We start from the raw sequence: 26,248 nt of genomic DNA on the forward strand, positions 1-26,248 counted from the left end.
ATAATTTAAAATATGCTAGCCTGGATGTACACTCATATAGTTGAGATCAGTATCTCTAAATTTATTATTTCATCATTATAGACTCTTTCAAGAACAGAGAAATAGGTATGGCCAGGATGTTCTTGAAAAATCTGTTTCATTCTGGGTATTTTTGCACAAGTGTGGTGCATTATTAATACACGGGGGATTGAAATGAACATATATCCTTATGCTTTTTTGCTCTCACTAACTTTTCTATTAGCTATGATCATGAAGGGCGTCTCACCAATGTAACACGTCCCACTGGAGTGGTAACTAGCCTTCATCGAGAAATGGAAAAGTCTATTACCATCGACATCGAGAATTCTAATCGGGATGACGATGTCACGGTCATCACAAATCTCTCCTCTGTGGAGGCTTCCTATACAGTTGTTCAAGGTACCAAAGCGCACTTCTCAGCACATCTAACCACACACACAGCTCGAGAAAACAATTTGCAAAAGATTTGTGCCATTAGTACACTCATGAGCAGGGGAAAAAAGCATAAGGTTTGCAAGAAAAGCTCCCATAAAGCTCATTCCTAAAATGACAGGTCTTCAGGACAGGTAAGAGACATTTCACAATCATACTTTGTGTCAAATATCTATGCTCATTATCTACCGGTGTAAGCTGGTCCTGCCGTTCCCTCTCGGGTCAGGGTCACTTTCCCCGCTCACGTATTTCGCTGTACTCCACTGCAAAATTGGTTCTGACTCCAGTGCCACGTTGCTGCAGTCTGAGTGCTGAGCGGTGGCTGCTGGGGTGGAAATTCTCCTGGAGAGGGAGGCTCAGGTACCATCCTACGATTAAAAAGGAAATGTTCCAAATTTATACATTCTCATTAAATGAAATGTAAACCAGTCAGTGCAGTGGATGATCTTGTGCCACAGTTAGCGCTTCGAGACCAGTGTTACATCCTGAGTGTGGCAGGAGGCATCAGAACAAAATGGTGAAATGGTTTCATGGAGCTTTCCAGCACCACCCAAGCGTTGTATCTGATGGAGCAAAACCAGTCAGTCGTCAAAGGCAGACTGACAGCAATTTGGTGTGTGATGGGGGTTTTTAATTAAGATATAAAGTCAGTGAAATAATATCACCGTCAAACAATAGTCTCCCCCTGACATAAATGTCAACATTTATAGACTATTATACCATGACACATCTGGTTACAAAGACTTTATTTCTCTTATACTAGATGATTAATTATGTAGATGCTGTCCTGTCAGACAAGCACTGATGCTCTGGTGACAGTGGCACACTATAGCACTCCATCCTGGCTGAGAACGGCTGTGTCAAACAGCTGGAGAGCAGCACAGCCATAGACGTATAGGATTATTTTTACACTTTCCCAAAAGCAAGAGGCCAGGGGTGTGAAGGGCTGGTGCACTTCGAGGTGGGAGGAAGGCAGCAAGGAAAGGACGGGGCTGCCAGCCTGCGCTGCTGAGCACACACCTTGAGGAGTTAGGGCTAAACTGGAATTCTCCACAAAGCTTCTGCCTGGAGACAGTTTTTAAACGGAGGGAAAGAAAAAGAACTGGCATTTACTTCTTCCCACTCATAAAGAGTCCACCAACTTTTGTTTGTTTGTTTTTCTTTTCGTCCTGGAATCTAATGGTTTTTTGTTTATACAGCAGTTCAGTTTTCTGGACTTTTTGTTCATATTAGAAATAAATTACATGGTTGAAATATATCGCCATGCATTTTGATTCACAATTAAGACCAAAGGGAAAACATAATGAAATAAACACAGTATCTCTCTGCAGGCTCACTGTTACACTCCTGTTCTTTACATGAAACAGTGACATCTGTAATTCCACCATAGTACCACGTAAATGGTAATTGCAGGCTGACTTCATTTAACATCAACAGGAGTGCAATAAAAAACCAATCAAATTAAGCTATATGTTTTCTTTATGACTGGAGTAGCTAAATTATTTTCTTTTCATTATTGCTGTAGATCAAGTGAGGAACAGCTACCAGCTCTGTAATAATGGTACTTTGAGAGTGATGTATGCCAATGGCATGAGCATTAGCTTTCACAGCGAGCCTCATGTCCTGGCTGGGACTGTGACTCCCACCATAGGACGATGTAATATTTCTCTGCCAATGGAAAATGGTTTAAACTCAATTGAATGGCGTCTGAGGAAGGAGCAGATTAAAGGCAAAGTGACTGTGTTTGGAAGAAAGCTCAGGGTAAGTAGAATCTGTCATTACAATAATGATCTTTTCTTCTGTGGGCAGACAATTCTCCATTTTGAAGGATGTCTTTCCTATTTTTACTTGTTAAAAATGTACAACTCTGGGATTGTCTTTAGTACGACAACCTTTTCTTTGTTTGAGAGGTCAGTTAACTGCATGGGATCATCTGCTGCAATCAGCTATAGAAGCTTCATTACTAAAAGTATTCCCAAGGAGGTTGGTAAAAATACAGGGAATATTGCTGCAAGTCACTCTGCTGTTGAAAGTGGGGGAAAAAGAAAATCTGACCACTTGCCATTTGTAAAAATGCTACAGCACACTTGGCCACAGTTAGTCCTGGGGAGCAAACGCAATTACAGCTTGAGCTGTTATGTTTTGCTTCTGGAAAATCCCCCTACAGATTAATGGAGACAGGCATATTGTGTTTATTCCCTTTCCCAAATGGCACGATTGGAAAATAATTGCCGTAATTACAAAGTCATAAGCATAGGATAAGAAAGACACTCAGGTCATGTAATCCATCCCCTGCCAAATTAAAGATCTGCTGCAGCCAGATTAATCCCATTCTGTTCTTAGCTGGCCTGTTTTTCACCCCTTAAGTATCTAAACTTTCACTGGCTGCTTCAGCATACATGGTTGATACTGGGCAGACAACAAATGTGGTGCTGATCAAGTCCTGGTTCTTTTAATAGTACTTTCAACATTGTTTGACATCCGATACAGTTCTGTGTGTTCAACTTGATACACTAAATGCAATATATGTAAATAACTATGTAGTCATTTACAAAAAAAAAAAAAAAAAAAGACAAGGATGTTAAATTTGGTATTTTCCTATTGCTTAGCATCTAATTCACAGTGTTGAATTAACGAGTCTTTCCTTATTCTCACGAATCCTCAGAATGCACTTCTTGGGGAGAGGGGGAAGGTTAGACAAAAATGGAATGAGATTAGCAGCTAATCCTTAATAACTAAATTTCATGGCTGTGTAATTGATTTTTGATGTATTGACCTGCAGAAGTTGATTATAAGTAGAAAATAGATCAGGTCTGCATTTCGACTAGGTGTTCGAAATAAAAATAAACAGGACCGTGAAATGAAATTTCTGTAATCCTAACTCTCAATACTAAAAGTTTGATAGAGGTACTTGTGGTAATTAGCTGAAGTTAGACACATCTTAGAGCTGAAACCTTGCCTGAGATGGGTTTTCTAGCATCATGTTTATGCAAATCAAAACACTGCTTTATCTAGCAACACCTCAACATTTAATTGTCTGGTGTTAGTTCCTGTAACAATAATCACATATCCATTTAGCTCTTTTAAATGAAAATCACTGTGAGATTATAACAGGTTGAGTGGACTGAAAATGAAATTTGAAAATGAGGGAGAAAGCACAGAATTTATTTGCATCTCATTTATCGTAATTCATCTTTAAAAATTGTGTAGTGAATGAAACAGCAAGAGTGTTGGAGCATCATGGGGTGCAGGTGGCAGGCAGGGCAGGGACAGCTGTGGCATGAACCGCTACAGAACAAACACAGCACTGGGACAACTGGTGAGAGAGCGTGCGGAGCCGTCACCTGAATCCCAAATTCAGAATTAGTAACAGGCGGTGTTGTTATTGTGCGGGGTTCACCCCTGCCTGGGCGGACATCACAAAGCCAAGGAAGACCCGCGCTTCACCTTTGTGTTATCTCGCTTACCGTCTGCTACTATTTTATGCGCCAGACGCTCCGTGTCTTGAAGTAGTTTCAGATAAAGTCTCACTCAGGTTCCCTCTGAAGAGTTTTTGTCACGAGGCAGCATCACGTCAGGGATTTCTGTTGCCGGAGCTTGACGCGGGGCACAAAGCGCCCGTCCCTGCAGCTGCCCGAGGAAACCAGGTGTGCGGGTGGGCAGAGGAGAGAAAGAGAAGGAGCTTGTTCAGTCACCTCCAGCCGCGACACTTGTGACAGCACTAGGGGTGTTCCCAGGAGGGGTGGGAGTCACTCGTTTTGTTTGGGTTCCTATCAAATTCATGTGACACTGCAATTATACTCTGCAGTTTTACTTATTTTACAAATGAAGTTCCTGAGTTACCCAAGCAGGTGCTTGCTGTATTCTCTACGTGATATCTGTGGTTGTGCATAGCTCCTCTGTGCAATCATTTAAAAAACCCTAATGCTTTGGTTATGTATGGCAAAAAAAAGGTAATAATCTTTATAATGCTTTTGAGAAAAGGGAGGATACCTGGAGTCAGGCTTTTCTATGTACAGATTACAGTTGCACTTACTGTACTGAAGAGAAGAAACCCCAGAAATCCCAGCTTCAGAAATTTAAAAAAAAAAAAAAGTAGCTAAAATTCAGCTCTTAATATTTTTTAAAGACTTACGTTTTTGCTGGGTTTTTTTGCTTTTATAAAATCTGCCAGTCCATAAGAAACTGGCTTCTTTTCAGTCGTACACTCACCTTTTCATGTTACAGCTAAATGTTTTTGAGAAGTGAGAGCTCTCTTCTGCATCCCCAAGAGCTCTGTGAAGGAAAAGGGTTTGATATGTCTCTGTCACCAGGATTGATCCTACATTTACACAACTAGTGCAACCAGCTGAGAAAAGTACTGTTGTTGAGTTTGGCTTCCCTGCCTTTGTTTCCATTACAATGGGAGAGCAGAATACGATTTATTGTCAATGTGTTTAAAAAAAATACCCTATCTTTTATTTGAGTTACAGGAGAAGTTGTTGCTGAGATAACCTTTGGGAAACCCTACAGAAAAGAGCTTTTTCTAATTATTTCCCACTGAGGAAATGCAAACTGTTAAAGAGCTAAATTTTATTAATGGAAAAAATTAGGATAATGAGCGATAATTGGAAATAATTATTTCTTTACAAACACAAAACTGTATTAATTTTGAATTTCCTTTCTGTATTACTGAATTCCTACAGAGTCAGTTGGGATGGGAATTGGGTTTACCCCTGCCAGTGAAAATATCTCAGAATAACTTTTATGTCCTCGAGAAAAGCTCAGGGTTAATTTACATATTGTTTGATGTGCAGTTTAATTTTGGATAAGAGAAAGCGTTGCTTAATCAAAGCTACTGCAAAATGTAAGCTGAAGAATGAATTCCCAGAAACCGATGAATACTTTTAAAGTCGTCATTGCTCTCAAATTATATCTAATTTAAAGACTTCTACTTTATTAATGGTGCATCTACAATTAAATTACTTAAGAAGCTTTATCAGATTACAGCATTAGCCTGAGTTCTGTGGCTTAGCCTCCAGTTAATATATTTATGTATCTCTCATTAAAGCACTCTCACTAGAAGCCTCTCCATTTGGCATTCTGAGGCACCTTTGTTTCTGTTTTTCTCTTCATTAAAAAATAAAATTAAAAATAAATCTGGGACTGAAACATTTTGTGCTGTACTTTGATTTGAAAATTGTAACTGGAAAATTAAAAAAAAAAGGAAAATATTTAATGTAATTATTTAGCACTTTTTTTTCTCAAAACTAGAAGTCCATCTTTCCCAGCCTGTATGATCAGGATTTTTAATCAGAAGAAATGAAACTCATCCCAAGTGATGGGGTTGCTGAGGGACCTATTGAGTATTTGGAAAGTAAATGAAGAAAACATTAAATGAATTAATGGATAAGCAGGGTGTCGCAGCCACAGAAACTGAGTGGCTAAATCTCAATGAAGACACCAAATTATGATAGTTCCTATTGTTCCTTGAGTCATTGTAGGGAAAAAGGCTACGAACTACTAATAGTAGAACTAGAAAAATTACTTCCATTCAAAATAATTTGTTTCTCTGCTATATGTGAACACTCTGCACTCGAAGCCCCAGGTGTGCACAATGTCTGTGCATCCTGACAGTAAGGAACTGTCTCTCTGGGAGGTGGGAAATACCCCAGTAAAACAGTCAAAGTTACATATTTGAATATACCCGGCAGCAGAAAGCAAAAGCCTGTTAATAGGAAGACGTCCTACACTTTTGAAAATGTGGGGAAATTTAGTTTTCCTTTGTGCATGCTGCTTTCATGCTGAAATTCCATAGAGGCATCGTGCCCCCTGACTGCAGCCTTCCTCCGCTCCATAGGTGCACGGAAGGAATTTACTGTCCATCGACTACGACCGCAACATACGCACAGAGAAAATCTATGACGACCACCGTAAGTTCACGCTGCGGATCATTTACGACCAGCTGGGGCGGCCTTTCCTGTGGCTGCCGAGCAGCGGCCTGGCCGCCGTCAACGTCTCCTACTTCTTCAACGGGCGCCTGGCCGGGCTGCAGCGCGGCGCCATGAGCGAGAGGACGGACATCGACAAGCAGGGCAGGATCATCTCCCGCATGTTCGCGGACGGGAAGGTGTGGAGCTACACCTACCTGGAAAAAGTAGGTGGTGGTGTTTTACTATCTGACGTTAGCCTCAAAGAGAAAAGGTACCGTTCGGCTTCATTTTAAGCTCTGCACGTAACATACAGAAATTACCTAAAATTTTACTTATTCCAGCTGTTAAGAATCCCTTTGTACCTGGTCTCAAAATTCCTTATTTTTCAATTAGTCAACTGAATTTGACTGCTTTTTAATGGGAAGTGCTTTGCGCATGGTTTGTGTCCTTTGATATTTTCCTGAAAGCACTTAGGCTGCCATACAACGGCATAAACTAACACAATGCATTGCGCTTAATTAAAACCAAAAGTATATGACTAAACCTGACAAAAGGTTCAAGTAGAAACAGGTAATTAATCTCTAATCATTATTTATTAAATGAAAACGTGGTAATGCATTTTTATATAGCCTAATTAAGACACTTCAATCATGAAAGTGTCTTAAATACTTCAAAACTGCATATTATTTTCCCTTTCCCTTCGTGGAATCCGTTGTTTTAAGCAAACCAGAGCTGACGTTCTCTGCTTAGTTTCTCACGTTTCACAGTAATAGCTGTGAATTACAACTGCTAGCGGAAAGATAAATGAACTCATTTATCTAACTTCTCTGCATCCCTCAAAAAAAACCCAACAAAAACAAGTCCTGCTAAAGGGAGGGCAGCTGATGGGTTGCTAACCTACACCTTCCCTGGAATGTCAGCATATTGATTTTTCAAGTAGAAGATCTTCTCATCCGGCAATCTGACAATATTCCTGAGCAGCTTTGTGCCCCTAATGAATGTATCTATGTCTCTCTTTATTCAGTTAACATTAGTTCCTCTTCAGTAAACTTTTCTTTAATACCCTCTCAGAGGTCACATGCTGAAAGACAGTAACTGTGTATTGATTTTTTTCCCCTCTAGTCAATGGTGCTGCTGCTTCAGAGTCAACGTCAGTACATTTTCGAGTATGATTCTTCAGACCGACTTCATGCTGTTACTATGCCCAGCGTTGCTCGGCACAGCATGTCAACCCACACCTCTATTGGCTATATCAGAAATATTTATAATCCTCCTGAGAGCAATGCATCGGTGATTTTTGATTACAGTGATGATGGGAGGATTTTGAAAACATCATTTTTAGGTACTGGCCGACAAGTCTTCTACAAGTATGGAAAGCTATCCAAATTATCTGAAATTGTTTATGACAGCACTGCAGTTACTTTTGGATATGATGAAACCACGGGTGTCCTAAAAATGGTGAATTTGCAAAGTGGAGGATTTTCTTGTACAATCCGCTATCGGAAAATTGGTCCTCTCGTTGACAAACAAATCTACAGATTCTCTGAAGAAGGTATGGTCAATGCAAGGTTTGATTATACATATCATGATAATAGCTTTCGAATCGCAAGCATCAAACCCATCATAAGTGAGACCCCTCTGCCTGTTGATCTTTACCGTTATGATGAGATTTCTGGCAAAGTAGAGCATTTTGGCAAATTTGGAGTTATTTATTATGATATAAATCAAATTATTACTACAGCAGTTATGACACTGAGTAAGCACTTTGATACCCATGGACGCATTAAAGAAGTTCAGTATGAGATGTTCAGGTCCCTGATGTACTGGATGACTGTACAATATGACAGCATGGGAAGGGTCACCAAAAGAGAACTGAAACTTGGCCCATATGCCAACACAACCAAGTATACCTACGATTACGATGGAGATGGGCAACTGCAAAGCGTAGCAGTAAATGACAGGCCAACCTGGCGTTACAGTTACGATCTGAATGGAAACCTTCATCTCCTGAATCCCGGAAACAGTGTCCGACTGATGCCGCTGCGCTATGACCTAAGAGACAGGATTACGCGCTTAGGTGACATACCGTACAAAATCGATGACGATGGGTTCCTGTGCCAGCGAGGCTCCGACGTATTTGAATACAACTCCAAAGGACTCTTAACAAGAGCTTACAACAAAGCCAATGGGTGGAGCGTTCAGTACCGCTATGATGGACTCGGCCGAAGGGCTTCCTGTAAGACTAACCTGGGGCATCATCTACAGTACTTTTATGCCGATCTTCACAATCCAACACGGGTAACTCATGTCTACAATCATTCCAATTCAGAAATTACCTCTTTGTACTACGATCTGCAAGGCCACCTCTTTGCAATGGAGAGTAGCAGCGGGGAGGAATATTACGTCGCCTCTGATAACACAGGCACTCCGTTAGCTGTGTTCAGCATCAATGGGCTCATGATCAAACAGCTGCAGTACACAGCGTACGGGGAGATTTATTACGACTCTAACCCCGATTTCCAGCTGGTTATTGGGTTCCATGGGGGGCTGTATGATCCTTTAACCAAACTCGTCCATTTTACCCAAAGGGACTACGATGTCCTGGCTGGACGCTGGACATCTCCTGATTACACCATGTGGAAGAACATCGGTAAAGAACCTGCTCCTTTCAATCTGTATATGTTCAAGAGTAACAACCCTCTCAGCAATGAACTGGATCTAAAGAACTATGTAACAGGTGAGACTTCATTACATTTCTTATAAATAACAGTTTGGAGGTTGATTTGGGAAAGAAATCAGACTTCTTACCAGCCATTTGCTGAATCCTCCCATCCAGGTTGGGCCAATTTCCTTTTCATGCTATGAAAAGGGCTGGCTAGTCCTGATGGTACTGCTCCTCCCCGAATAAAAGGTGCTAAATGAGAAGCCACAATGAATTATGGAGGGGGAAAAGAAAAAAATTACCTGAACATTCAATTTCAGCATAGTTCTCTTCCTATTGAACTAGTACTGTATGAAGATGTATTCATTCTAATTTTATATAAGGAAAAGTGAAGTTACCTACAAGAATCACTAGCAGGTTAGTTGCAGCATCAGGAACCAAACCGCTCAGCATCTCTTTTCTTCAGGGCTCCTTTCAAAATTAACTGCTGGCTGAGCCCACGGGCAGATTATGAATTAACACCAAGAATGGATTTAATTAAACCTCTTTTTCCCATTTAACTTTTAATGCGCAAACAGCCTTTGTCTTTAAAACAAAAATCTTGATGCTTTTTAAAAATACTTCCTCCTGAAAGACTAAGAAATTTTATGGAATATCTAGAGCTGAGAAAGAGAAACAATAAAGTAGTTTTGATCGTGTATGTTAGAATTGGGTAAAACTTGTAACCTGTTCTTAATTAGTAATAATTTTTCACTTTGTAAGATCACACAGTACTTGAACTAGCTGCTGGCAGTTCCTAAAAAGAAAGGTAATTAAGGAAAGGCTTTTTTTCAGAATTGAATGTGCAGTATACAAAAATTAGAGCAGTGACATCATTTTTAAAAGGAGCTATCTTAATTTTAGCAGTAATTTGAATTTCAAGAAAAATGCATTTCCTTCAAAAAAAATCATAGCCAGTTTCATTAGTACGTTGGGATCTAATAATATGTGTAACACACCACAGCTTGTACTGTAGCCACTTTGCAATTTGAAGATAGTACGATTTGTAGCTGATAGTGTGAAAACAGTGGTGACTAAAAATACCTTGGGATCAAATTCTGTTGTTAAATTCAATAAAATTCCTATTTTCACCTACCACTGTTTGATTTCGATTTTCGGTATCACGATGTTTTGCTATGCTCTGAAATTGCATGAATTTATTTTATCCATCTACTAGATGAAATCTAGAAAGATAAATTGTGTTTTGGTATAGCACACACCTAGTAGTCTGCAAAAATACTTCACTGGTGATGAAAATATTTGTTGCTGTATGGACTAAACATTACCTTGCACAAGAAGTGATTATAGTATTACAGTGGCACCTCGGTTTCCATAGTTAAAAAACAAACAAACAAAAAAAACCAACATCAAGACACACTGCTCCTAATCCATTTTTACTGTTAACACCTGACACTGCTTTATTCACAGGTTTTGCTGAAAAGTAATTCCTGTAGCAAGCGCAGTGCTGCAAAGCACATTAGCTAAGAAAAATACCAACTACTTTGTATGTAGGTCCTCCTCTTTTTTGCAGAATTGGGGCAGCTGAATTGTTTGACAGAGACCATCATACCATAACATTAATTGAAGCCTTAAAATGGAGCAGTAACCCTGTGCTGTCCAAAGCTAGAGCAAAAATATGGTAGGCACTGTGTAGTGGCATTGCATATAAATATTGCAGCAGAAGCAGAGTGTTATACTTTTTATTTTACTGTTAGACAAGCTAAGAAAAGGCGACTTTGGCTGTCACACGTCCACAACCAAGAAGTGTTACACTTCTTAGGATATAACATTACCTCTGCTCAAGATCTGGGGAGAACAGACTGTGAGACACGGGCTCGGACCAGCCCCACCATCCAGGGTGTCTCCCCACGGTCACCTCTCTCTTCACACACAGAGTTTGGAGCGGCAGTAGCGGCACCAGGAGCCACCACAGGCCAGCGAGGGGAGATGGCCACTGGAAAAGACAGACAGGAGAGATTTTTAAATAAAAATAGCCATGAGCATAGGTCCAATCCAATGAGAAGTGCCCGTGCCCCCATTCTGCTGCTTATCTCCACTGCAGCCAGAAAAGAGAAGCAGGAAACAGAAATGTAAAACAGGGTCGTGGGTTTCGTTTTTAAAACATCATTTTGGCAACTAAAATACATCATTAGTTCGTAATCCCTGCTGAGTGAGAATTACCATTATTAATCTAGTGACTTAGCTTTTTCAACTAGATATGAAGACAGGGTTTTAGTGGTTAAACCCAGGGCTGGATCTTCCCAGAGCTCACCCTGGTACTGAGCTGTCACCCACTCTGCAGCTCCTGCTTTTCTGTACTGGGCCTGAGAGATGGGGAAGGATATTCATGGTACCTAAATTTAGACATCTGAATTACAAGTCTAGCTTCTCACTGCATTTAATGGAGCCTCCTGAGACCTGATGACAGCTAATAGAAGTAGGTCATAGAAGAGAAACTGTGTGTTTTCCCAAAGGACTCTGCAGATGTTTTTAGTAACCTAATGAAATATCATTTTACAAGACAGTTTATAGGTTACGGTAGCCCCATCAGAAGGTGTCAGAGATGGAACAAGTATTGCATAAAGTAAAATGTCTGGATAATCCATGTGCCGTAATGGAAAAAGAATGAAAGAGGTGGTGTACCCCTGAGGAACTATTTTGGGTAAATTTAAAGCAATATTTCCTGTGCCTGTTCAGGGTGGATTACTGCAATTCTGTAAAGTGCCACACTGTAAGAAAAATTATGAGTTCCACTGCTACTTGAAATTAAAGAGGTCAAGGATGGATTTCCTAAATTTGTGGATTTCTTGTATTTATTACATATACTTATTTCTCATTTGCCTGCTTACTTTTGATTTTCAGATGTCAAAAGCTGGTTGGTGATGTTTGGATTTCAGCTTAGCAACATTATTCCTGGTTTCCCTAGAGCAAAAATGTACTTTGTGTCACCTCCATATGAGTTGTCCGAGAGTCAAGCATGTGAAAATGGACAGGTAGGCAGAAATATGAAGTTATCTTTCTTGATAAATTTGCCCCACTCTGTGAATAGAACTGCTGGCTCTTCCATAGTTACAGCAGAAGGCCAAGTATTTATTTCAGTGTAAAGTGAAGTGGGTATAGCTAGATTTTATACTAATGAACATAGGCCTTTCTTGCCAGCCTTCGTTGTTATCATAATTACAGTGTCATTAGTTTGTCTTTTATTGAGTTCTTCCTTGATTAACAAGTTGTAACTCGATTAACTTGATTAGCAGTGACAAAGGGAGACAGTGTCAGGCTAATTCATCATGTGTTCTACCTTTGGTAAAGCCATCCTTATAACGTACGTGATGCAATAAACTTAGATTGGTACTTGCTGTGGTGCTAAGAAATGGTTCTTCTCACCCTGTAATAGGATTTCTCATCATTTTTTGTCCAATGCTTTCCATGCTTAGAGGCTGTGGTTTGCTACTCCAGTTAACTCGGTTACCGTGCTCATACTCATCAGGCTAAGGGTGGAAGACGGTATATGCTTTCCACCCTTATAATAAATTCTGACCCATTTAATAACCTTAGAGTACTAGGCCAATTCCAAACTTGGTCTTTTCTAACCTTACATCACATTCGTGGTAATACAGCTGAAATCATATAAACCTAAACATAGCGCTTTCACAGGCCTCTAAGTCACTTGAATGTCTAAATCCCCTCTTCAGGAATTTCTTTGGTATTTTGAAGCCCAAGTCTCATCTGTTTTCAAAAAGGCTTACATTCAAAAGCATTTTAGTTATATATACGGGTTGAAATCTCTGGGCAAAAATGTCCAGAGGTTAAGTGCCATCTTTTAATAGATTGATTCTGTTTGCTTTAAGTTCTGATTAAAACTGGGCTAGACTTGGGTCTTACTTAGTCTTGTAACGAACATTATGTAATTTTCAAAAACTGATTTATGTACATATATGCTACAAGGGTGATTAATGAGAAGCATTTTAGTTGGTATTACTGATAGCAAAATAATTTGTCAAATGAGTATTTAACCTGATTCTGAACAGGATATGTACAGGGGTGGGTAGCTGTGGGTGCTCTTCGCATAGTGTAGAATTTTTCACATCATGGCTTTCCTTTAAAAAAGCAAAGCAAAGATTAATATCAGTCTCTGAAATAAGTAATTTCAGATCTATATCTTATTTGGCGTTGTTTTGTTTTGTTTTCCCCAGCTAATTACAGGAGTTCAGCAGACAACCGAAAGACACAACCAAGCTTTCATGGCTCTTGAGGGCCAGGTCATATCTAAAAGGTTACATGCCAATGTTAGAGAAAAAGCAGGTCACTGGTTCGCAACAACCACTCCGATCATCGGGAAAGGAATCATGTTTGCTGTGAAGGAAGGCCGTGTCACCACCGGCATTTCCAGCATCGCCACAGACGACAGCAGAAAGATTGCCTCCGTCCTCAACAGCGCTCACTACCTGGAAAAAATGCACTACAGCATCGAGGGCAAGGACACCCATTACTTTGTCAAGATCGGCTCGGCTGACAGCGACCTCGTCACCCTCGCCATGACCAGCGGACGGAAGGTCCTGGAGAGTGGACTCAACGTCACCGTCTCCCAGCCCACTCTCCTCGTCAATGGGAGGACTCGAAGGTTCACGAATATTGAGTTTCAGTATTCCACCCTGCTGATCAACATCCGCTACGGACTGACCCCCGACACGCTGGACGAGGAGAAGGCGAGGGTGTTAGACCAGGCTCGGCAGCGAGCCCTAGGCTCGGCCTGGGCCAAGGAACAGCAGAAGGCACGGGATGGCCGAGAGGGCAGCCGCGTATGGACAGACGGAGAGAAGCAGCAGCTTCTGAACACGGGAAGGGTTCAAGGTTACGAGGGATATTATGTCCTGCCCGTGGAGCAGTACCCAGAGCTAGCAGACAGTAGCAGCAACATCCAGTTCTTAAGACAGAATGAAATGGGAAAGAGGTAACAAATTAACCTGCTGTCATCCTTTGCTGGATGAATCAGTAGTCGTAACTGTTATCTCCTCTCCTAAGGAGATGAAGACCTAAATGGGGGCACTAGGCTGAGCTACTTTGGGATAGTAAGTGGCAAAAAAGCTCATATTTTTTGAGTTAAATGCTACTGTTCAAGTGATTAAAAACCACATCCTGAAGTGGACTAAAGCCAGACTGAAAACTAACCATACAAATTAAAAAGTACCCCTGAAATATTACCCACTTGTTCTGGGTCTAAAGAAAAACAAAAAGAAGGCCTCGTATTGTATTACCTCACTCCATTCACACGTGAGCAAACTAAGAAATCCAAGTGGGCCACTTTCACTAACCAGCTGATGAAACACAGATGATTCAGACTGCTTGTTTGATAAATATCCAAGAGGTTTTCATTTAAAGCAAAATACAGGTGCATTTAAAACATGACTTTGGGGTGATTTGTGTGTAGCAACTGGAGGACAATGAGAATGCAAGTGAGAGCGCACTGGAAATAGTAAAGAAAAATATATTTAAAAGTAACAAAACCACACTTGCACTCTGACCCTCCACTTGTCTGGCCTGAAGCTTAACTTACTCAAAGAGGGCAGAGTGTAAAGTTACATTCAAAACGGTGGCTATAAATCACTACAAATAAATTTCATACTCTGTTTGTCTTTGAAGATTTCCATTGTGGACAGTATAACACAGTTACAGGGTGTAGTCTGTTTAGATTCAGTAGTTTGTTGGTATCAGTTCCAGTAGAGCTGTGGGCATTGTGTTACACTATTGCAAATGGGCACCACGTCAGATCACCCTGTACATACATCAGCCAGAAGGCACAATCACTGTTTCAGATTTAAAAATTATTAGTGTGTTTGTTTGGTCGAGAAACTGAGACAATCACATTACAGTCACCACAAAAAAAAGAAAAAAGAAAAAAAAAAGTCTAATACGAACTTTGGTACAAGAACTTTTTTGTAATATACATGTATGAATTGTTCATTGAGTTTTTATATTAATTTTAATTTGCTGCTAAGCAAAGACTAGAGACAGGCAAAGATAATTTATGGCAAAGTGTTTAAATTGTTTATACATAAATAAAGTCTCTAAAACTCCTGTGAATTACTTGTCTTCCATTGTGAAATCTTTTAAAAATGAAAAAAAATGTAGAGTCTGTCACCTAATGCACACAGCATCTTATACGTCGAAATGCCTCGCTGTTGTAGTACTGTGGAGTCTACAGGGAGCTGGTCCTTTGATCTCTGGGTAAGCAAAGTCCAACATACAAATCACCCAAAACTCTTTTTAGGACACAGCAGAAGGTTGGTAAATGCTTAAGAAATTCCCTCTCAGCACCTCGTGACTAGCAACCCTCAAACTGCCATGTTTCAATACTGGAATTAGTTTAATTGCCCTAAGGTAACAACCAAACTGTTTGAACAGAATATTAAATGGAACACAGGAGGCCCAGCTGTGAACCAGAAAGCCCCCATGAAATGTCCTCTTTGGGAGATTGCTTATCTCTACCACATTTAAAGACTGGAGGTAAGATCAAAGACCCTCTCCTAAGCAAACAGTCACTCCTGATGATGGTAAAAGGGAACTATCCATCAACCAGAGCCCTGCTGCTTTTGTCTTATTTAAGTGTGTAGAGGGTTGAAATGAGAACCCATCTCACAATCTCCTGTGTCCTTGTGCTGGTTTGACTGAACCTGAATTAATTTTCTTCATGCAGTTAGAAACCTTTCTTTTTTGTAGCTAGAACGGTTGTTGTTTTGATTTAGTTTGAGAACAAGAATATAACACCCCAGGACAGATTAAATATTTTTTAGTTGTTGTGTGGGAGCCAAGGTCTTTTCTGAGCTCTCTGCCTCCAGGTGTGGGCAGCTGGGAAGGGGGACGTAGACGGGACAGCCCTTGACTGACATCCAGACTGATCAATGAGAATATTCCATCCCATCAGCGTCATGCTGTGTATCTGACTAGATTTTCTGGGTAGGGGGACAGAGACCCATTCTGGTTCTGCTCTGTTTCACTGGAATCCTGTTCGGGAGTTCTTTTAGTTCAGCTTTTTGCCATTTTACTGTTCTGCAGAGGCCGCTGGCCCTTTCTGCCTTTTTCTCTCCTCTCTCTCGGGCATCAGCTGTTCTGGACCAGGTGCTAGTTCCTGGCACTGACTGCTCAGCATGGATGGAGTACATGAGGAAGGGCACTGAATATCTCTTACTTTATATTTTATTTTCCATTGCATATATATATATATTAGTAGTACTGGTTTATTAGTATTATTTTGTTATTTTATTAAACTGTGTTTATCTGAATCCATGAGCTTCTCCCTTCCCTTTTGATTCTCTCCCTTATTTGGGAGCGCAGTTGCAGCAAGCAAGCAGGTATTGTGGTTTTGAATTGCTAACTCGGGTTAAACCATGACAATCCTTTATTCTGTTTCCAGTCTCCTGAAGCTGAACCTCTTCAGAATTAGAGATTCTGCTGCTTCATTTTATCCTTCTGCAAAATGAACCTTAACCAAACTACACGTGAAGTACTCTCTTTAATATTAATTAGTATCGGAGGAGCTGTGACAGGTTGCAGGGCATGCAGTCACAAAGACAAGGCTCCCTATCCAGCTCCTTTGCAAATAACGTATGTGTCATCGGGATGTTCTTAAACACAAGTTTTGAAAGTGGTCCCGTCATGCTAGCTAAACACAGAGACCATTTATTCCAGGGCTATCAATGGTTTCCAAAGCCCATGGGCAACCTTGCACAGATTCCATGGAAAGCCTCAGCAATACACTTGAGCTCTTAGATCCAGGTAACTATTATGCTGGAGTTGAGCAAGGTCATTCCCAACCTTGCCTCTCATTTTCTTTGTGTTTGCAAACAGACTCCCTGCTGCATTGAGCAGCGCATCTACCTGCGCAAACTCTCCCAGCCTGTCCTTTTGGCAAGTAAACTGTGACATGTCCACTTACTTAGAAAACCCTTGTGTGGTGCATCAAAGAGATTGGAAGAAATAACTGTATTTTTTAATTATGACAAAGAGCTAGATGCTCTTATGCCTGAAAAAACAGCTGACTGTTAGAGACCATACCACAGAGCTTTCCACCTACAGAATGGGGGAGATAGCTGGACTGATGTGGCCACAGCCAACCACTTAGTGCCTCCTCTCGTGTGGTCCCATCTGAGTTTGCCCTGTTTCTAGAGGTATCTTTTTCACCCGTTTCCCTTCTACAACGCTCCCTCTTTGCACTCCTGTTCCTCTCAAAGTTCTTGGGTTTGTTTTGTTATTTTTTTTCTCCTCTCTCCTCCTTGCTACACTTTTTTTTTGTATGGAATAACCTACAGCAACACCATTGAGACATTATTGGGGTCCTTCATATGGAAGAGCAGCTAATCGGTGGCTTCAAGAGTGGCACTGTGGCTGTGTCCCCAACAGCGCTGTGACCAGGAGAGGCCAAGGGTGGTCATGTAAGACCTGGCTCCTCGCCGAGGGCAGGCACAGTGCACGGGCCCTGGCCAGCCCATGGGCTACCAACGCGGCCTTGGGCTTTGTCGTTCCAACTCGCTCAAGCGTAAGCTGCCTGCAGAGTGGACACAAATCCAACAACAGGCTTCTGTTTGAAGCTATAATTAAACCAGGTGGAGAGTCAGCATTAGAGTACATTTCCTTTTTTTTCCTCTTGGATTGCTGTAACTGAATGAATTTTCTATTTATGACCTTGTATTTTGGTTTGAAAGAACTAGTTTGCCTCCTGACTCAGCCCAAAGCCTTGATGGCTGGTGTAGACATGTCTCTCAGCACACCCTGCTCCTCACCACCACTGGTGTTTTGCCTCTTGAGGTTGCACTCCATGGCTTTTTGGCCGCATGATGGCAGTTCTGCCCACAAGATGCTCAGAGGTACCAGCCTTTGCCTCCCTGCACTGCCCGTCCCCAACAGAAGCTCCTCCTAAGGCTGGGCCAGACCAATGGATCCACAATACTCTCATGGGAAAAAATGTGAGTAAGGAAGTATTTAAACCTTTTTGTTTGTTTGTTGTTTCTTTGTTGTTTCTTTGCTACCTGGAGTGCAAGGGCTGACACACGCTGGGCTCTGAGAATGCACAGAACCAGCCTGAAATCTGCACAGGAGCCCAGCTCTGGTACTGTTAGTTCTGAGCTCCTACCCCTTGGGTAATGTAGCACCTCTGATGTTGCCTGCCAGAAATGAATGTGCCAGCAGCATTCTGCCTCTGTAATGTTACCCTGTGAGCCTCTGATCTTCAGGTAGCCCAGGCTCACCATTGCTGTAAGAGCAGAAGAGCTACACATCTCTCATCTGCCCAGGACATGAGCGTAGCACCTCCTCCCAAGGCTCTCCCATGTTTGTTGATCAAGAGTTTCCTGTGCAAACAAGCATCAGCCTGCCGCAGGAATCTGAGAAAACCTAATCGGAACTGAGTGCCATGGGATAATTTGCATTAGCTGTTTTGTGCTATAATTTCTGCCAGGCTGACCCTTTTGCCAACAGTCTCGCAAACACTTCTAAAGCGCTCAGTGATGATCGAACATGGGAATATGTCTGATATTCAACTTTAAGGCTACAGCCCTAGGAAACCCAAAAGGTAAAGTTTCCGTCACCCTATTGTACTGCCTCGTGTTCATCTAGTGGTCTTGCATGAGGACCACATGGTAAGGTCAGTCATATACTCAGGTGGCCTTTATTTTAACTGTGCATCTGTTCAAAGGTGAGATCTTACTTTACAAACTAAGGTAGGATGGCCTTACGAGTCCTGCACCATCCAAATGTTAAGCACAAGGCCTTTAATCTCAGGAAATACAGATTTTTAGCCAGAAGACAAGACCTTCTAGAGCTATAGTTTTTTTCTCCAAAGAGAAATTAACAGTAGACATCCCTGGGCAGTTTTGAATGTGGGAATGAGGCTTTACCAGCCAGATGTCATGTATAACAGGTTCCTTGGCTCTAGCTAAGCAGGGTAATGAAAAGGTACCAGGACCCCTTTGCCTCTGAGCTTCTCTGCCAACAAGGAAAATTCCTTCCCAACCACTTCCTGTACAGCCTGCAGCATAAAGGTTTCTTATTTACAAGGATTACTTAGTTTAAACGCTACTCATTGCATTTGAAACCTGCCACTCCTCTGGAATCAAGCTCACCTCTGCACCTCAGTGGCACCAAGCACCAGGGGCTGTATGCTCACAGAAGAGTTTAAGACAGGGTCATCATCCACCACAGCACAGTGACCAAGGCAGCTGCAGAAGACATTTCACTCGCCAGATCTCGATCAGCAGAGAGAACTTACAGCCTTATAGCCACTTTCAGCCCATGGAAAACAGCGTAGGAGTGCTGGCTCTAGCAGGTGGTTCCACTGGGCGGAGGCGTCACAGGAGGCTCCCGGTCCTACCTGGTACCGTTATACACACCTTATATGCTCCAACTGCCTGTTTAGGTTCATAATACCTAAACAATTCTCTCTCCCTTGCCATGTATGTTTGTCAGCTCCCTAATAAACATAGTTGCATGCAATGCTTGAACATGACCAAGAGCTCTAGAATGGCAAATACTCTTACCAGTGTCCAAGCACTAACTCCCATGTGTTGATGAAGCCTTTTCTGCTCCTACCTAACCCAACGCAGCAGTGCTGGGCAGATCTAGAGTCACCGTCACAAACTGTACGTGTCTCCAGCAACACCTAAGGGGTGATTACCTGAGCTATTATGAAGAGCATATGGTGTTTAAGAAGCAGTTGAGACGTGGTCACACAACACTCATCACAACATGCTTTGGCACACCCTTACAGCTGGACCCGTCACACTAATGGGCTAAACTGGTAATTTTAATCTCAGCTGACTGAGAGCCCACAATATCAGCTCTGCCTCCCCACTGCCACCACCAAAGTAAATAAAAACCGAAAGAGGCGGCAGTGCTGGTGTGACGTGCTCAGGTACCCCAGTCAGCCAGATGACCCAGGCGAGGACACAGCTTGGCGGAGCGGCAGGGGCTCGACCCCTCCAGCCTCTCTCATGCACACGCCTTGTTTGGGTGGCTGCACACAGTGGGCAGGTCAACCTGCAACCACTGGCCCCGAGAGGCACTTCTTAACCTGGGGAACGTGAGGTTTGCATCAAGGCAAGAGTCAGTGCCCCAGCAGATGCTCCGCTCCCACACATGTGCTTCAGTTCACCTGCAGCTGCTCTGGTGGGCCCAAGTGCCACCAGCCCTACCCAGACTTCCCCACACCTCCTGTGACAGGACTGGGCTGTTCCTCTTTCCAGAAGAGTTCTTCAAAATATATATTTCATGTAACGAGATAGGCTTTCCCTTATTTCCGTGTTCATTAAAATGTTTGTGTAGTGTCTTAGCCTCTACCAAGGATTTAATGGTTCTGGAATTAGTCAGGCTACTTCTGTGAAGCTTCTGCGCCAAGGAGAAAAAAAAAAAAGGGCGAGTAATAAAGTGAAATGTTGTAAAAACACCATGGGAGTGAGCTGTGTGCCAGCTTTCGGAGAGAAGCAAGTGAATGCAGCCAATTTATAAATCCTTAACAAATAGGATTTACAATGGAAGTGGCAGTTAAGCCATCATGAGTACAGAAGGTGGCAGACAGTGTACTATAACACTGTCCGTGCTGTGTTACAGACGCTCAACAGCATTGCTATTGGAGAAATTACATTTACAGGAGTTTTACGTCTTTAGATGGCAGCTTCTGGCAGGCTTTAGTCTAATTTTGTGGTTGCGTATACAAAGAAAACCTGCCAGCAGCGTTGTGTTGGCTGTACTACTGCCCACCCTGTGACAGCCCAGGCCCTGTGATTGTTTCAAATACCTCTCCCTTCCCAACTTAATTAACTGAAGCAATCACATAAATTAAAGTAAAATATTAAGAAAGATTAAAAGAGATAAAAATGAGACTCTTGTTCACCTCTATGGGTGGTAGTGGTCTTTTTGAAGACATGTCCACTTCAATGCCTGCTCTCTGCCCACATGGGGAAGGCAGGCTGTCAAAAAGCCCCTGATGAACACCTGCGAGGACAGTTTTCACACCTGACACAGCACAGGGCCCTGATTAAAAAGCACGGGGTGGTGCCTGAGGGAGGACTTGGAGTTCATCTCCTTCCTTCAGGTCTCACAGAGTCACAGGATGGGAGAGGCAAACCTGCTGTTCAGAGGAGGGACTCTGAACCACGTCCAGTGAGATTTTGAATATCTTCAAGGATGGAGACCAGAGCCTCCCTGGCCAATCTGTGCAATGCTCAGTCACCTTTGCAGTAAAATAAGTATTTCTCAGGTTTAACTAAAATTTTCTGTATTTCTACCTGTGCCTGTTGCCCCTTGTTCTGTCACTGGGCACCACTGAGACTACCCTGGCTCCCTCATCATTACTCCTCCCTTCAGATACTCCTACACACCAATAAGATCCCCCCCAAACCACCAGCCAGCTCCTCTCCAGGCTGAACAGTTCCAGTTCAGCCTCTCCCCATACACTGCATGCTCCAGTCCCTCCATCATCTTCATGTTGGACTCTCCAGTATGTCCACATCTGTCTTGCACCAGGTCACCCAGAAGCAGACAAAGCACCTCCTCAAGCTGTTGGTGATGCTCTGCCTAACGCAGCCCAAGATGCTGCTGGCCTGCTTTGCCCCAGAGGCACATTGCCAGCTCATGGCCAATATGTTGTCCTCCAAGTACTTTTCTGGAAAGCTGCTTTCCAGCTGGGTGGCTCCCAGCTTGTACTGGTACTTGGGGCTTTTCCTCCCCACATGCAGGACATTTCACTTCCCTTTGCTGAAATTCACAAGGCTCCTGTCAGCCCCTTTCTCCAGCCTGGATGTTAGAAGACACCCTGGTTTATCAGCCACTCTGCCCAGAACCTCCCCCAGCTGCTATGACCCTCCAAAGACAGCAGGGAACAGCCTGGAAGTGCCATGGGCCACCTCCCTCAGCTCTCCCAGCTGCATCCCTGCACATCCCAGGGAGCTCCTCCACATCCTTTTGTTGCTCCCTTACCTGATCCTGGCCCTGACGCAAAGTCTTCCTTGCTCCAGACCGTCTCCCTGGGCAGATCAGACCAGGAAAGACCAGAGGCCACGAAGGCACTGGGTGTCTCAGCCTTTTCCGTGTCACCAAGCCCCCCCACTGCAGTTGGGCAGAGAGCTCACGCCGCCGGGCTGATCCTTCCAGAAACGCCCGTGTCCGTATTGAGCGCGGCCCCGTGCTGAGCCCCAGCACATGTCACAAAGCACATGTCACAAAGCACATGTCACAAAGCACATGTCACAAAGCAGCTGCGCCTGGCGGGGGCGTGTCCCGGAGCCCCGCTCCGCACCTCCGAGCGAGGCCCCGGCTGCGGCCGCCGCGGCCCCGCATCTCCCGCATCCCCCGCTCCCTCCTGCCCCCCGCATCCCCCACTGCTCCCGCACCCCTCGCTGCTCCCGCATCCCCCGGCCCCCCGCCTTCCACACCCGCCGTTCCTCCCGCTCTCCGCTCCTCTCCCACCTCCCGCACCCCCTGCTCCTCCAGCCGGTCCGTGGGATGCGGGGCTGCTGCGCTGCGGTGCTTCCTGCAGCTTCGTTACCCTCCACAAGGTTTGACACGGGTAAAGGGAAAAATACTGTTCTCAGTCATATTTGACATGGTGTTACGGAACTGCAAAACTCTACGTGTTTTAAAATTCACGCCTGTTTGCCTGAGGAAGCAGGTCTAGTTTGTAGTTCATGCTTCCACTGCCCCACCCGGCCACTCCCCCTGTGAAAGGGGCATGATGCTGGCACTGTGGTGTTTTTACAGCTCACAATGCAATTACCAGTATCAGTGCACATGGACACAATTCCTTTTCCAAGCCTGTGCACATGCAGGCTGTTCCTCCTCACGTGCAGCAGAAGACACTTGTCACACTGGACCAGGACGAGCTCCAACTCTGCCGCATCCTGTGCATGTCCCACTTTCCCGCTGCTGTGGGACACCTGCACGGGGTTGTAGGTGACTCTGGGTTTGGGAGTCACAAGCCACGCTGGCAGTAATGTGGAAGTTCATATTTTCAGGCCAGAAATGTGGAGAGCGCTAGGGCAGCTCTGTGGCTGGTGAGCTGACAAATGATTAAGAGAAAACTGCTTATGGGAGGAGACCTCCATACCTCTGGGCAAGTAACGGGCTGGTAGAAGTAGCAACTGATACAAAACAAATGGATTTTTATGTCATGTAGGTTGACAGGTTGATGGAAATTTTATTTTTTCTTTTTTTGATAACTGAGGGTGACTGTGCCAGGGCTGGCTACTGAGGACGGCCCTGCCTCTGCCTTTCAGCACTAGTGCTATGTCCCCAGCACAGCCCCACACTGAGCGGCTGGGTGGCAGCTACCGAGAGCTGCGGGTGCCCCATGGGGGACATTGAGTACTTGGGGACTTGCACAGGGGTCACGCTGGTATCAGAGTCTCTCACCACTGTGAGAGCTCTGGCTTCGCTGGGGTGGTCTCCCATGTAGGTTAAGCAGCTCCCAGTTATTGCAAGATAGAAAACACACATTCGGCTCCTAGTGAATGTTGCAAGGGGTGTCCACACGCTCTGAGAAGACAAGAGACTCGATCTTTCCAGCAATGTCAAGAGAAGATTGTAGTGCAGTGTTTCCAGTGGGTATACAAGAGTCTTATAAAACAACAGAGATAAGGGTTGTTTGGAAAAAAAAAAAAAAAAAAAAAATCCTATTTTGTTTGTAGGTGAAAAAAAATCTCAGAGCACCCAAAGGTCATAGTTAGGAATTTATTCCCTCACTGCAGGCTTGTTTGCTGAAAGATAAAGATCTTTGGTGCAGGTGTACAAAGTGCCAAGGATCGCGAAGGTGACACAGAGTAAAACCATGGCTGAGCAATGTGTTTGTGGCAGCCTGGACAGCCCCATGAATCACAAGAACAGTCCCTATCGCAGCTGCCCTGTGACATATCCCATTCTCTGAGGCCAAGCTCAGCTAACAAAGCATTTTCCTGCCTTTGGGGGCTAACGATGCTGCTGTTGGAGCCAGCCTTGCCTGTGGCCTGAATGCTTGTGCTGAAGTAAATATTGACCCATGGCTTGGGAGAACCTGATCCAGCAGTGGCTGGGTACTGTCCTGCAGACCCGTGTCATCAACAGCCCTGTGTTACAGCCCTGCCACACGCTCACACTCCTGGTTACGGCAAGCTACTTCTGAACAGAGTAACTGAAAAAATACCCAGAGCAAAGGACTGGAAAAACGTGGTTTCAGCCCTGACAGGCTGTTGTTCAAGCATACAGTGATGTGGCTGTAGCTCAAGAGCATCTGGTCAGTGCAAACCTGAGGACTTCTGCGTCCTCCTGTGTCACAGGAGGTTGAGGAGGGCTCAGTTTGGACAGAGTCCCACAGACCTAGTGCTGCAAATGCATTTGTTTTCACAGGGCTCACGGCAGCTGAGGCTTCTTAAGGCTGTAGCTTCTATACTCAGCCACAGGTCTCTTGCCTTTACTTTTCAATCTTGTTTTAGATGCCATGTGACACATTCTTGACTTTTTCCTTAGGTACACAATCTTATCCTATGCACTCACAAAAGCAAGTTATATATTTACTACTTAATAAACAAAGATGGGGGATTCTGCTCAATGTTTTCAATGCTGAGTGGAGCATAAAGAACTACGCTAATGTTTACTAATGTTGTTTATGATAAACAGTAGGAGGAAAGGTAGCTTGAAATTTAACATTAGAAATCCAGAATCCGCTGCCTGAGGCATTTATAAAAGAAGGCTGAATTAAACTTTCCTCTTTGTCACAAACTTTTATTATTTAGTTTGGTGAGCAGATCTTAAACCTTCCTACATGTATTTTCCAGCTGTCCTTTCTATTCTAATTGGTTTTTTAAATGTATTTATTGATCACTCTTCCACTCTCTGCTAGCTTTGACACCAGCCCCTTGAAGAACCTTGTGTGCTTTAAGTCAGTCTGTTTGCTGTTTCGCTGAGGAAGTGCAGGTGTCTGGTGGGTCACGCTGCAACCTGGGTTGATGGGATGGAAGGAAAAATAAGCAATTACTGAAGGAGAGATGAGGGAGCGGGTGGTTTGTCTAGGGGAGCGATGGTGTCTCCTGCGCACGGCTGTATGAGGGTGGCCAGAGCTGTCAGTAAGGCTGAGAACAGAAACAAAAGCCGGAGGGATAGGGGCTCCTGAACCCTGTGTTAAGGTGCTGCCAATCATCAACAGGACAGTGAACTCCTCACCCAGGGACCACAAACCTTTCTGAGTTCAGCTCCCCAGTGCCTGGTGTAACTGGTGCCTCTGTTCTGTGAGCTTGAGCCAAACTCCTTTCACACTGGAGTACCTCGGGTATGGTCAAGAATATTTGCTAACAACTACCTCAGCTTTTTATTTCCTGCCTAGGTGGCTGAGAACATATGAAACCATAAATCTGAATACATAATAAAAGATAAAAAGTGGGTTTGTTTTTAATACAGAAGGATGGTTGCATGCTCTCTCAGTACACTTTGTGGGACTGCTGAAATCCCCTGGGGTTTGGCCAGCACCACTGCTCCCAGCTCTATTCCCCAGTAATGTAGAGTGTGAAATAGGAGAAAAAATAAAATTGTCAGAAAGTAAGACCTTACCTATAGCTTAAAGGTACAAAACATCCCAGAGCTTTGTTTTCTGTACGACAAAGTCAAAGAGTTCAGCAGCTTTGTTGAATCACTCAGGATGTGGCCATGTAGCACACTTGGCCAGCAACACCCCCCCTGCATGGATGCACTTTGTGGGAGAACGATCAGCACATGCCCTAAAGAGCGAGTCCCAGGTGAAATCATTTGTTCCAGACAGTGCCCAGTTGGGGCACAGTTGAATAGCACCTTGTTTCATAAACAAACTAGCCAGGGACCTCTTACCACCCTCTTGTGAGAGGACAAAACACAGCAGCAATCCAGCCAGCCAGCTTCCCAGGGTAGTGGGAAACCCAGCCTGCTGCACGGGTCTGATTTAATTGTCCCCTTGCTAGAGGAACCTGAACCTCTTGCATCTCACCCAGACTACATGACAGTGTGTATAAGGGAGCATTGGACCAAACGCTGCTGTGTGCAGAGCAAAATGACAGATGCCTCATCTGGAACAAGAGGTGCAGGGACCGGCCGGACCTGAGCAAGACACAGCCGACACCTGTCTGAGCTGCAGGACGGCTTTGTGGACGTCAGCTGCTTTTTTCTTTTCTTTTTTTCTTTTTGAAGTCCTCCAGCAATG

At 43.6% G+C, this 26,248-nt stretch overlaps 1 protein-coding gene across 3 annotated transcripts in view; it reads left to right on the plus strand.

The window, feature by feature from the left end:
• The window catches only part of TENM2 (teneurin transmembrane protein 2), a gene marked incomplete at its 5' end in the record, with an annotated part of 567,758 nt that extends 552,614 nt beyond the window's left edge, over positions 1-15,144 (plus strand). For all 3 annotated transcript variants that reach the window (XM_082064051.1, XM_082064052.1, XM_082064053.1), the window contains 6 exons: positions 242-417; positions 1,976-2,211; positions 6,290-6,586; positions 7,485-9,099; positions 11,926-12,056; positions 13,257-15,144. In XM_082064051.1, coding sequence (XP_081920177.1) covers positions 242-417; positions 1,976-2,211; positions 6,290-6,586; positions 7,485-9,099; positions 11,926-12,056; positions 13,257-14,018 — 3,217 coding nt within the window. In that variant the 3' untranslated portion in view covers positions 14,019-15,144. The remainder of the gene's footprint in view (positions 1-241; positions 418-1,975; positions 2,212-6,289; positions 6,587-7,484; positions 9,100-11,925; positions 12,057-13,256) is intronic.
• Positions 15,145-26,248: the final 11,104 nt, after the last annotated feature.

The sequence above is a fragment of the Streptopelia decaocto genome, assembly GCF_964273445.1.
Source record: "Streptopelia decaocto genome assembly, chromosome: 12".
NCBI classification, from domain to species: Eukaryota; Metazoa; Chordata; class Aves; order Columbiformes; family Columbidae; genus Streptopelia; species Streptopelia decaocto.